Source organism: Micrasema longulum, unplaced genomic scaffold (assembly GCF_059751315.1).
Source record: "Micrasema longulum isolate JH-2025_06_02 unplaced genomic scaffold, ASM5975131v1 h1tg000309l, whole genome shotgun sequence".
NCBI lineage: Eukaryota > Metazoa > Arthropoda > Insecta > Trichoptera > Brachycentridae > Micrasema > Micrasema longulum.
Genome location: NW_028277513.1, coordinates 318,307 through 331,979, shown reverse-complemented (window position 1 = coordinate 331,979; position 13,673 = coordinate 318,307). Strand labels below are relative to the sequence as shown.

Genomic DNA, 13,673 nt, shown 5'->3' with positions numbered 1-13,673 from the left:
AAAAAACTTTTTTTTTGACAATACATAATATCATACAAATTAATACATCCGAAATAAAAAGAAAACATTATTGTATAAGAAACATAAAACACCATCTTATATAAACTACATTAATAATTATCAATATCAAAAAGATTTAAGAAATATTTTTTAATTGCGACACTTCTGGATTTTTTATTCAGTTTTTCGTGTCTTAGCTCATCAGGCAGTTTATTATATTCGGAATGGCCAATATTTTCCAAGGACCTACTGGCAAACTTTGTTTAGCGAAACTTAGACACATGAAGATTCCTTGAATAACGCGTATTGTAATTATGAATATTATGACCAAATGTGTGTTTTAAATTTGAGTGAGCAGAAAAGTTGATATTTAAAATAGTATTGGTTATGTCATGCAGTGGCATTACCTTTCGGTCTCTGTCCACCGAGGAGATTTTTAATATCCTCCTGTAGCACCACATTTTAAAGGCTTCGCTCTTTTTTTAAGTACATTGGGTGAGTGTCCACGTATCGACGCCGTAAAAAAGTACTGAAAAAACGTAACATCGTACAATGCGCATTCGGAGGTCTAAATTAAAGTCTCTACTGCAAAGAAGGTCACGTATCCTAAAAAGCAGTCTTGCGCCCTCTCTATTCGTACATTGATCTCTTGAGAGTGATCCCATTTATCATTTAGCCAAGATCATAAATATTAATATTGATAGACTTGCTCAATAACCTGCGCTCCAAGTTTTAAAGTCATGAAGAAAGTTTGTGGCTTTTTTCGAATAACCATACATTTAGTCTTGGAAATGTTAATTTCTAGCTCTTTAATCAAACTAGCCGTGTAAACTTTGTCCAGCAAAAGCTGCAGGCTTTCCATACTATCTGCGAGAAGGACAGTATCATCCGCGTATCGGATATTGTTTATAATTTGTCCATTTATGCTAATGCCATCTGTTAGTTCATTTAGCGCATCTCTAAAAATGGCTTCCGAGTACAAATTAAAAAAGAAAGGAGACAGAATGCATCCTTGCCGCACTCCTCGACATATGTCTATATCCGATGTCAATTCATCATCCACTTTCACTGCAGCTTTTCGATGCCAGTAGAGGTTACCAATTATCCTTATTTCTCTAGAATCCTGGTTGTTTCTTTTTGAAATTTCTAGAAGTTCTTGGTGGAGTACTTTAGGCATGTGATGAGAGGCAAAAAATATAACATTTTACAAGTCATTCGACAGGGAAGGATTGAAGGAAGACGCAGTGCAGGTAGAGGGCGCATCTCTCGGCTAAAGAACTTGCGTGACTGGTTCCATTTCAGCACTCAGTCCTTGTTCGGGGTAGCTGCTAACAAAGTGAGAATTGCTACGACGATATCCAACCTCCATCGGGGAAAGGAACAATAAGAAGAAGAAGAAAGAAAAAAACACGTTATTGAGAAAAATATTATTTTAAATAATTGCTTGAAAACTGTCATTTGGTATTTAGATTAACTCTAGTTAAATATATCGATTGTGTTAAAAAACTAAAAATAGTTTCGAGCTAAATGAACCCTAGGAGAATTCTGCGCATAGTTAGTACGAATAAAAAACTTCAGCCCTACGGGAAAATTCGATATAAAAGATGTTTTATTATGCACGGTAAAACTTAGAGCATTCGATTGTACGACAAAGTTTTTGAAATGTAGGAAAAAAATATTTTAATAAGCACGAACTACTTCGAACGACGTCACTAGTTCATATGAATCAACCGATGATAAGAGAGATGTGAAAAATTTCCGGTTTCCTTACTGTCAACGGACCAATCAGCAGAACTGACTGAGAAGAAGTGGAAGAGAACTTGAGACGTCACACGCGCACAAATTTCAGAAATACAAAATTTAAAAAAATCAAGGTGTTGAATACGATACACAAAAATAAAAAATAAAATTTCTGGCTCAGTTAAATAGTCTATTTATTTATATATACGCCCAATGGGCGTACTTGGTTCCGGTTCTTGTATACAAAATTTTGGACAAACTCAAAACATCGTCAATGTTTTTTGCTATATTATTCCAGTATTATTTATTTTATTTAAAAAAAAAATATTTGGGATTTTTACAGCTACGAGTATTACATAAAAAAATAAGTATCGTAATTGTATGTGTGTGGCGTTTGTATTCATGTGTGTGTATGTGTGAATGTATGAGGGAGAGTGTGCATGTCGTGTGTAAATGAATGAGGGAGAGGGTGCGTGTGTGTGGGTGCGTAAGTATTAAAATAAATAATTTAAAACTTTAATTTTATTGAAAAGTGTACAAGAAAGAGCTTGGTTAGAAGTTTGATTGTTAAAAATAAAATAATAATAATTTATACCTATTTTCGAAACCTTTTTGTAAATATTTAAGTCAAGAAACGTTATAAATTTTATTTTTTATTTTTTATTTTTTAAATATGGTAAATTTCTAAACCTTATTCTACAAGGAAGCATTTTATTTTAAAATTTAATTGACACACGTCGGTACACACGATGCGATAGGTAAAGAAAACATATCTGTACTGTCATTTCAATTATTATTTTATATATTCATTATTTTTCTGTTGATTTCAATTATTATTATTACTATGGATAACTTATATAGCGCCACTTTCGTAATATAATACATCAAGGGCGCTTTACATAGTGATTCTGTAGTTAAATCAATTTAATTGAAGCTTTTAAATTTGTAATTTAATTAAAAACAATTTATTTTGTTGTCACATACTACGGATTTATTCAAATGATTTATAGAACAAGTGGGTTTTGATGAATGATGAATGATGAATGATACTATTATTTTGTTTTTTTTTAATACTACTATATTTTACTATTATTTTGTTGATTTTAATGATACCAGTATTTTGTATATTTGATTATGTATGAATCTTAATTTGTATAATTACTGACTATCTTTTTTGCATTGTATTCTTCGGAATTTTATTTTTTAATCGTAATACTTTTTTCTCTAGATTGTTATTCTATTGCATCACATGTCATTATAATTTAATCTAATCAATTTTACTATGTATTTTTATTGTGAAATTATTATGCCTTGACACGGGCATAGCCTAAAAAGCCTTAATAAGTTCATTAATATTTAAACTAGTGTAATTTTGAATGAATAAATAAATAAACCACAAAATGCAGTGAATACAATGTGATGTCAACATTATTATGATTTATGTATATTTTCCAATTTTGTGCAAGGTTCGAGAGAGTCAAATGAAGATATGTCTACATAGATTTGAAAACACTAAAAAAACATTTTTGCCTTTGATTTAGGGTAACCATTCGTTTGGGAGAATTGGACGAGAGGACCGCCCTGGACTGCGCTGGAACTGACTGTGCAGACCCCCCGAAGGATTATGTTCCCACTAATTTAACCGTCCACCCTTCGTACAACAACCCCCGGCTCAGTAACGATATTGCCCTCATACTGCTCGCAGAACAAGTGGAATTCTCGTGTAAGTCGACTTTCCATTTGATATGTAGTGTAAGGTATTTATTTAGAAAGTTATATTAAGCAAGTAGTTATTATAAATTTGAGTAATTCTAAGTCCTTCATCAACCTTGAGCCTCATTGAGTCTCATTCTTTGGGGACCACTGGTTAAACCTGAAAACTCGCATGTATACTAGTGTAAAAGAAGCTATGTAAAAGAACTCGCCTCCTACTCAATAGCCTGATATATTACTATTCTTCTGCTCAATCACAAATAACTTTCGACGTGCCAATAAGCGACGTGATAACAGTTTCTCACCATGGTTGTTTATCGTATTCGCGATCAAAATGGAACATCCGTGAAACCTCACCCAAAGTACTTAAAAAAAGATCGAAGCCTTTTAATGTGGTGCTACAGTAGGCTACTAAAATCAACAGATTGAAGAATTGAAGAAATATGGATGTTCAAACATAGGCGAAATGGTGAATGTTACACAGTGTGTAAAGTGGCCACGTAAACCAGCCAATGACAGGTCATAAGCCCTGTAAATGCCTAGACTTCCATATTCCCTTATTTAAGGTATTTTCCATCCCTGTTGTAATTTGTTAAAACTATCAATATTTTTCATAGAATAGAATCCTTCTTACAGTACACCGCCAACACATGTTTCAATAATTTGTCCCACTCTGTTCCATTGAAATATTGGGTATTGTATCTCTTTCAACTTATTTTTAAATGTACCTACACTCAAGATAATATTTAGTTTTATACAAATTATCCTTACACTGTATAATATTCACCAGTCTAATTGGTCAAAAAAATAAATCGAAGTGTGCCAAGTATTTTTTAATGAATAACTTATTTTATTTGAAACCGGTCGATAGAAAATAAAATGAAAAAGAGTTTTAACATATTATAACAGAGATGAAGAACATTTAAGATAAGATAATAAAGAAGTCAAGGCATCTACAGGGCTTATGACGTGTCATTGTCACCTTCTCCTTCTATATTACCTTCTCTCAAAAGTCCTTAATCTCTGTTAAAATATGTTAATATTAACAGCTCCCCAGGGAGTCGAATCCGGTCCTTAACTACGAAAATTGGAAAAACTGTATATTGTTTAAAAATTAGTGATTAAAAACAAAGTTGTTTTATTTATTTTATGATTGAAACTTTATTAATTATACTATGGTAGGTTTAATTAGGCAAACATTTTGAATATCTCATATAGTATTTTTAATTACTATTTATTTATTTGACACTTTATACACGTATACAATATATATAAATATAAGGGCGGGCATATTGCCTTAAGGCAATTTCTTCCTACCTACCCAAACCGTTCAGTTTGAGAAAATTATAAATACATGGACATATTGAATCTTACAATTTTATACAAAAATTAAAAGCAAAGATTAACAAAAAATAAATTCTAAAAAAAATAAAATAACACTATACTATGAAGAGAGGAGAGGGAATGGGAAGGAAAGAAGAAGGATAAAGGAAGAATTTAAATATTAAGATAGTGACATTTCAATCTTGACTTAAATGTAAATAAAGAAGGGGAGTCTTCTCTAACATATGTAAATATAAGTTATTACATTATTACAGTGGGTTTCCATCAAGAATTATCGGAAAATATTTTAAATCAAATAATTAAGTGATTAACACATTACAACAGAGATGAAGAACATTTAAGAGAAGGTAATATGGAAGTCTAGGTATCTACAGGGCTTATGACCTGTCAATGGCTGGTTTAAGTGGCCACTTTACACACTGTGTAACATTCACCATTCTGCTTATATTTGAACATCTATATTCCTTCAATTCTTTCATCTGTTGATGTTTGTGAAGTTAAAAAGCTGAAACCTTTATTTATGCGGGTGAGATTCATCTAATTGAATTATTTCACCTACATACTAGGCAACGCCTGAAAATATTATTTTTTCAATTTCTATACTTCTTCATGGACCAGGTAAATTATCAACAATATTTTGAGTTTGTCCAAATTTTTGTAGACAAGGACTGGATATTACCACTGGATTATTATTACTGGATATTCCATATTACCTTCTCTTAAATGTTCTTCATCTCTGTTGTAATCTGTTAATATAAACAGCTCCCCAGGGAGTTGAATCCAGTCCTTGTCTACAAAAATTTGGACAAACTCAAAATATTGTTAATTAAGTGGTTCTTTAAAATTATGTTTTATTTCGTCGCTTTCTGTTTGATTTCTGGACTACCTTATTCTGTTTGTTACCTTTGTTTCCAGATTATATAAGTCCACTGTGCCTGCCGTTCGATGGGTCTGGAGAAAGCGTCCAACGGGACCTGGCGGGGGTTCTGGCCACGGTCGCCGGGTGGGGATCTACCAACACGGGTAGTAAGTATTATTAATAATGTTACAAACAACCTTATTCAGCTTGTCACTTATCTAAAGAAACGGATTCATTTGTTTGTTAATCAAATTAAATTATAGGTTATATTCTTTTTCCACCTGTAGTAGTCACCTACCTAATTATAAAAAAGCGCGTAATTTATATAGATGGGAATTTAAGATGAACTCATCAAATTATTCATATTAAAAATAAATTGAAAAAGCAATTTTGAAAAAAAAAAAATATTTGAAATTTATTTATAAACCCTTACGGATTATTACATTCATTTTACATAGAATAGTATATACATTTTTCATTCATACTCTGTTGTTCAAAATAATATTTTTTACGTCTTTTGAAAAGTTTGTCCGAGTCTTTTGTTTAGTTTTGTCTGGTAGTTTATTGTATAATTTCAGTCCCTGGTTCATTAGTCTTGATTGTCCTTGTCTTGTTTTAGAAAGTTGCATATGGTATTTGTCTGATATTCTCGTATTATGTCCATGTCGACTACAATTTTTTACAAGTTTTAGTTCTTCGTCTACAATTACATTAGTGGCTAATTTATGGATAATTTTAATGATTCTAGTTGAAAAAGTTCAGTTAAATTTAATTGCTTAGTTTGTTTAAAAAGTTATCTAGTTGCAGTTAGATAGGGAAGGTCATATACTCACTTTAATATTTTATTTTGTTGTCTTTGTAGTCTGTTTATGTCATTTTGATATCCTTCTCCCCATAGTAGTTGCGTATAACATATTTTAGTTTTTACATAGGCTTCATACATTAGAATTTTTTCTGTTTTTGGAACAAAATTTTTGATCTTTATTTATTTTTTACTTTTTTAAAACTCTAAGAAATATAATTAGCCTAAAAGAACTTGTAAAAATATATTACGCAATTACTCGATCGGTTTTGGAATATGGAATAATTGGATGGGGGCGTGCAAATGACACACTGATCAAGCAAATAATAATTGGACAAAAAGCTTTAATAAAAAATATCCTAAGAGTCCCAATCAGAACTAGCTCCCTCGGTATATTTGAAAATCTCAATGTTAATTCTATAAAACAACTTTATGCAAAAGCTTTGTTACTATACGCACGTAAACATTATTCTCTACCTTCCGTTACAAATACAATAGTTACTAGATACTCCTCCCTGATGCTGCAAAAAATAAAAAAATAAATACAACCTTCGGTCAAAGAGGATTGACCTACTACTCGGTTAAAGTGTACAATCTACTTCCATTATCCATAAGGACAATTAGGAAGTTCTCAAAATATAAAATTGTTATTAAGAAATGGATAGTGAAGGTGGGTTGCGCACGGATCGATGAGTGGATCAAGCCAAATATGTAAAATGTATGCACTGTTTATGAATTTTATTAATTATTCCATATAAATTGGTTATGTTTTTTATGAATATTTTTGTTTTTTATTGTTTATTATGTTAATTATAATTAGGTTTATTGGTTTAATTACGTTTTATTATTGTTCTTATTTTGTTCGTTTTGTTAACTTTGTTAAATAGCCAATCTTAGGCATGTTTCACATTTTGTAAAACGTTTCCCTCGGCACGGGATACCCCAGTGAGGGAACATTATTCTGTATAAAAAAAGAATACAAACAATATAAAATTATAAATAAATAAATAAATTAAAAAATATTTTTAGTTCAAATCAAATCGACCTATTCAAAATTCATAACACGTTCACTGAGAGCCTAAAATATTGACATCTCAAGAAAAATAGATTTTTTTTTATTATCATATTGGCTCGGAGATCAAATTTTATTCCTATTCGATTGCATTATGAAACTATTCAAATGCTTTATATCTTGTGTTTAAAATTGTTGCAGGTAGATCTAATGGTTCGCCTACATTGAAGTGGGTTCGGTTGCTGGTCATACCAACTAACCAGTGCATCACGACATACAAAACTAGGTTCGACATCACAGTTAGTGATCAACAGATTTGTACTGGTGGTGTGGAGAACATGGATGCTTGTGAAGGTATGTAGCCTGAATCGGAAACGAAAAAGCGATTAAATTATTTTCGGTTAATCAAATATCCACTCAACGAGGTGTTAACTAGCTTTATGTATCGTATTATTTTCCATGTAATAAAATTGATTCAGATACACTGCAAATGGAGTACCGATACAGTGCCCTATGCATCTTTGAGTACGGATAAGTAAATGACCATGGTAGTTTAAACTATTTTTTACAGATAAATCAAGTGATATGAATACTATACTATGTATGTATAAAATATCAAAGATAAAAATACCAACATATAACAACCGAGATGAAGAACATTTTATAGAAGGTAATAAAGAAGTCTAGGAGTTTAAAGGGCTTATGACCTGTCATTGGCTGGTTTGGCTTAGGCTTGGCATTCTGTATGTTGGAATTTTGTATAACCTTCTCTAAAATATTCTATATGTCGGTTGTTATATGTAAATATTAATAGCTCCCCAGGGAGTTGAATCCAGTCCTTCTCAACAAAAATTTAGACAAATTCTAAGTATTGTTGATAAAAATACCAATATGCAGTGTACCACAAGGATCAAAATTAGGTCCATCGTTTAATTATTACGTCACTCTATATATTGTTTTAGCGTTTACTTTGCGGAATAACAGGTTTAAATAAATGGTTGAAAATAATTTTGGTCTTAACCACACGCCAGCACATTTAAAAAAATAACCTGTTATTTCACAGAAGTAATTTCCTTTTAAGAATTAGAATTAATAACAGAGATTCTAGATTTTAAGAATCATCAAAATAGAGCCTGAGATTTTTTTGTTCAAGCTTTTTTAAAAGTTGTATTGATTTTATCGTCCTTATATGTCGGTACATAAAAATTGCAATATTAGACGGCCAATTGTGAAACTGGCGTCGCGGGTTCGATTCCCGCCAGTTGCAAGAAAAACATCCAAGAAAGATTTTTTCTCAATTGGTCCGGGTGTTGTGATGTATTTTTCATTAATTCCTTCCATATCCCCTCTATCCTGCCTGCTGACAAGCCTCTAAATAGAGGCTTAGCGGGTTATTCATTTAAAAAAAACCTAAATGGACTACATGAGTCTGAGAAAAAAAGAGGAAATATTTATGAACGTCGTAAAGACGATAGTACTGTTAATTAAGTCTTCGTATTTTAAAAATATTATAGCATTTTTATTCATTTGCAGGTGATAGTGGAGGTCCTTTATTCTTGGAATCTGATGGCAGAAGACGAGCAACTCTGATTGGGATCGTTTCCTTTGGTCCTCGAAGGTGCGGTACAGCTGCGTTGCCTGGAGTATACACCAGAGTGCATTCATACTTGGATTGGATTCTGGATTCCATCAATATTTAAGATATTTTAATTTGGATGTGATTTTATTTTTTTTAAATAGTATCAAATTGCTCAATTTCTCCTTTACGGTGAATTCAACCAAACGTAAAACATTAGTAAAAAAAAATAATAACAAGCGCACTAAAGATATATTCTACATACGCGTGTTATTGTTCTAAACAATTTGATCATTTGGCTTCTGGTACGTTTATATTGAATGGTATCTAAAACACCGAACAAGATATATTATATAGCTTTGGGTTCTATATGACTTTTTTGTTTTTTTTTAAGGTGTTACGTGACGAAATAAGTTATGGCTATAAAATTGTAGCAGGGGTTGGAAAAAAAATTGAACTTGTCCCCGAGCGCTTTTAATTTATTGAAGTTCTAATTAAACTTAGATTAAAAAATAAGTTTACATTGATTCAATTGGGCACTATTTTAAAACTTATTTGTTTATAAATTTGCATACACCGCTTTATTACCTCATCATTAGGACTTGTACTTATTTAGAATCACTCACATCATTATTTTTATTACGAAATATTGAAAGATAAGGATAGAAGAACGAAAGAAACAGAGAACTAGAAGACAAAATAAATCGTAAAGAGAATATTTTTAGATAAACACTTGAAATAAATATAAAACAACTTGGTTTTTTAACCACTTGTTTTTTCTACAGACCAGTTTCAAAGCTGCAAAAGCTTCTTTATCAAGGATAATAAACTGATGAATCTCAAATTAAATAATTGAAAACAGCTTGGTTTTTAACCACTTATTTTATCTACCGACCAATTTCAATTGAATTAAATAAATATAAAACAACTTGGTTTTTAACCACTAATTTTTTCTACCTACCAGTTTCAAAGCTGCAAAAGCTTCTTTATCAAGGTATAATAAACCGATGAATCTCAAATTAAAGAATTGAAAACAGCTTGGTTTTTAACCACTTATTTTTTCTACCGACCAATTTCAATTGAATTAAATAAATATAAAACAACTTGGTTTTTAACCACTAATTTTTTCTACCTACCAGTTTCAAAGCTGCAAAAGCTTCTTTATGAAGGTATAATAAACCGATGAATCTTATCCTACTTTATTTTAACTGTGATTATTAAATATTACATCGTAACATATGGAGCTAATTAGTAAACTCTTTTGTCATATTGTCGATAACTTATACAGCGCCATTTTTGTAATATATTGCCTCAAATGCGGTTTACAAAGTGTTTCTATAGATAAATAAATTTAATTTAAGTTTTTAAATTTGTAATTTTTAAAAATATTTTGTTAACACATGCTACGGATTTATTCAAATGATTTAGAGAACCAGTTGGTTTTAAGTTTTTCCGAAACATCGCTTGACTCTCACAGCCTCGCACCTCTGCTGGGAGAGCATTCCATGCCATGGGGCCTGCAACCGCAAATGCGCGTTCACCGAACTTAGAGTGCTGTTTGCGTAGAGATATAATAACCCTTTCTCTCGCCGAAGACGTAGCTAATTTAAGCTTAAGACGCCTGTCAGCTAGTTCATCTGGAATGCATAGTTCCCTTAGTTAGATATTCCGAAGCAGAGTTGTGCAGTGATTCATACAAAAGCCAACAGAGTTTGTATTCCACCCTCTGAGGAAAACTTAGCCAGTGTAATTTCCGAAGTAGTGGAGTGATATGACTGAACTTAGAGATGCCGAAAATAAGTCTCGCTGCAGCATTTAATACAGACTGTAGGCGAATCATTTCGTTCATTGGTAGACCTGCATAGATACCATTACAATAATTGACTCTAAGACACTACACACGCATTTATTATTTTACGGGCGGCATCAACCGGCAAATTTTTGCGTATACATTTAATTTGTCTCAGCTGGTAGAAGCATGAACTTATCGTTCTTCTAATTTCAGTCATTGTAAAGATGGGAAGTGTGAGGTGTGAAGTGAGATGGATACGAACTTTAAAACTTGACAATAGTGGACTAAAGAAAATATTGTTTATTTGGTTATTAACATTTTTTTTCCTATTACGAATAGCTTTTTTTAATTTCTAAGAATTCTAAATTGTCAAATCATAATTTTAGTATTAACTGAATATTTCATGTATTGTAATAAATAACCACAATGTAAGTGAAAAAATTCTAATAAAAAATTTCCAAGTCATTTAAAAAAAAAAAAAATGATCTGAAAATGGAGTAAATCTTTAATTTTTTAGACTAGCATCCCTCCCGCAAACACCAACCCCTCCCCGAAAAAAAAAATTGCGATAAAAACGTATTTGACCCGTTGGTTCAGCTAAGCGATACGCACCAGACGCGGACAAGGGAAGCGGCTGGGTAGGAGAGGGGTAGGGGTTTGTGGAGGGACTGCCTGATCGAGAAATTAAGAATTTACTACATTTTGAGATTACAATTATTTTTTTTTTAGAATTTTAAATGCCTTTTTGGAAAACAAATATTAGGATTTTTTTAAAAGCTTACTATGAAGAATGTTGCTTTGAAATTTCGCGGTCTGGCCCTGAAAAAAATATACCGTGTATACGTAAAATAAATATAAAAATAAAAATAACCCGCAAGCTTGTCTATCATCGTTGATAAAATATTTACCTCAATTCTGATTTCAATGGGCAATTCGACTTATTGTTAATTAAATAATCTAGTCCACTTACAATAGGAAATATCACGTTTTTCAAAATTACATTTTTATACTAATAAAGGTCTATGAAATACTGTTGAGGATTTTTTTATTTTTTATTACTTATAGGTACATAAAATTTATTTTTTTAATTCTTACGAAAACGGTCATTGCATTGGAAATGGCCCTTAGAAGGCCAGTGACGAAGGATTGGGGTTTGAAAAACCTCAATCCATACTAATATTATAAATGTGAAAGTGTGTTTGTTTGTGTTTCCTTAACATCTCAACGGAGAGACCGATTGTCATTTTTTTTTGTATAGGGATAGCCTATATTTTGTATCGATAGATAATATGTTGTGACGGGGTTCTTATTTTTCAACCCAAATAAATATAATACAATATATCAACAGTGAGCAAAACTATTTAAAAATGAGGCGGTTAGGTGGAATGTCAAAAATAATTTATTTGACATTAACCTTTTTAATTTTCAATATTTGACTTGTTTGCTTTGCTTTTTGATCGGGTTTTGTAGCAGAACTGTAAATTTGTGAACAGAATAATGATACGACATCGCATTGAAAGACCGGCAATCGATTCAAGCTACTTTATGTCCCGAAAAAATACATCGTTCCTTTGGGAAAATTCTTTTTGCTAAACGACAAAACTTGTTTATTCTATAACCAATTTCTCCTTGATGCTGGGGTCATTAGCTTGTATGGAAATAAAATAAATAATAAATCAGTCGATTAGTCGAAATTGCGTGAATAAATTTCAATAAAATATGTATTTTATCTTAATTTTTTTAAATTATTAATCATGGTTTCATTTCATTTTACAACGAATAAAATAAAGCTTATTAAAACATTTGTTTTTTTTTATTAATTTCTAGTTGTTTTTTTTTTTGTAAATATTTAATTTAATAAAGTGAAAAAATCATAAAAACATACTTTTTTTGCAGTATCTCAAAATGAGAATTTGTGGATCAGGTTAGGTTAGGTTAACCACTGCTTACAGTTATTCTTATTTCTTAAAATAATAGGAAACTTGTGAATTTGTTTATTTATTTGTAAACGCTATTACTGGTATTTTATATGCATATTAAATAATGTACACTTATTAGTGAAAATAGTATAGAAGAGTAAGTTTGTGAAGCAGTGAAGTAAAATTATAATTGAAATGCATATCTTTGTGTAAAATATTTGCTAAGCTAGTAAAATGAATTATTATAAAATAAAAACTTTGTTATTAGCGTAACACAAATAACGAAGTTTTTATTTTATAATAATTTAATACGAAGTTACGAAGTGAATGCCGATTCAATCGATAAAAGTGCAATGCAAAAGTGTTTTTCATTTTTTTTAGCATTCCTCGTAATTTTTTATGTCGATTCATTTTTATTTTTATCCCAGAAATGTTTGATTGATTATTTGTATATCCACTTTACAATTTTTACTGTCACATATTGTGACGAACATGTTTTATAATAAGTTTTTGTTCATTTATTTTGTTTTTTTTAATTTATTTGTATGAAAATAATAATAAAAATATTGTTCTATACATGTGTTTAATCGTTTTTATTTTTTACTGTATCTGTTCCTCTTAACACACAAATATGCTTTATATTAAAAAAGGTACCTAAGTTTAATAAATATATATGTATTATGCGAATATAATTATTATGCTTTTGGTAGATTTTTTTTATTTTTGAAATATTAAAAAAATTTCTTTACATTTTACAATCGGTTACAAATACAAAAAAAAACTGTTACAAGATCACAAAAAAAATCCGACTAAGGCATGGCCTGTGTGTGGGTAGACAAAATTCTCAATTTCGAAAATTCTTCATAATCTTTAATGTCTCGAGACCTTTTAAAATTAATATGAGCAATCTTTGTAG

At 30.7% G+C, this 13,673-nt stretch overlaps 1 protein-coding gene across 4 annotated transcripts in view; it reads left to right on the top strand.

The window, feature by feature from the left end:
- LOC148282623 (CLIP domain-containing serine protease B8-like) overlaps positions 1 to 11,705 on the top strand; it is a 43,835-nt gene extending 32,130 nt beyond the window's left edge. For 2 of the 4 annotated variants that reach the window (XM_088224778.1, XM_088224776.1), the window contains exons 4-7: positions 3,282 to 3,463; positions 5,713 to 5,823; positions 7,672 to 7,824; positions 9,004 to 11,705. In XM_088224778.1, coding sequence (XP_088080904.1) covers positions 3,282 to 3,463; positions 5,713 to 5,823; positions 7,672 to 7,824; positions 9,004 to 9,170 — 613 coding nt within the window. In that variant the 3' untranslated portion in view covers positions 9,171 to 11,705. Of the gene's footprint in view, positions 1 to 3,281; positions 3,464 to 5,712; positions 5,824 to 7,668; positions 7,825 to 9,003 lie in introns of all 4 variants that reach the window. The other 2 variants (XM_088224777.1, XM_088224775.1) reach the window with 1 other exon arrangement.
- The last annotated feature ends 1,968 nt before the right edge of the window (positions 11,706 to 13,673 follow it).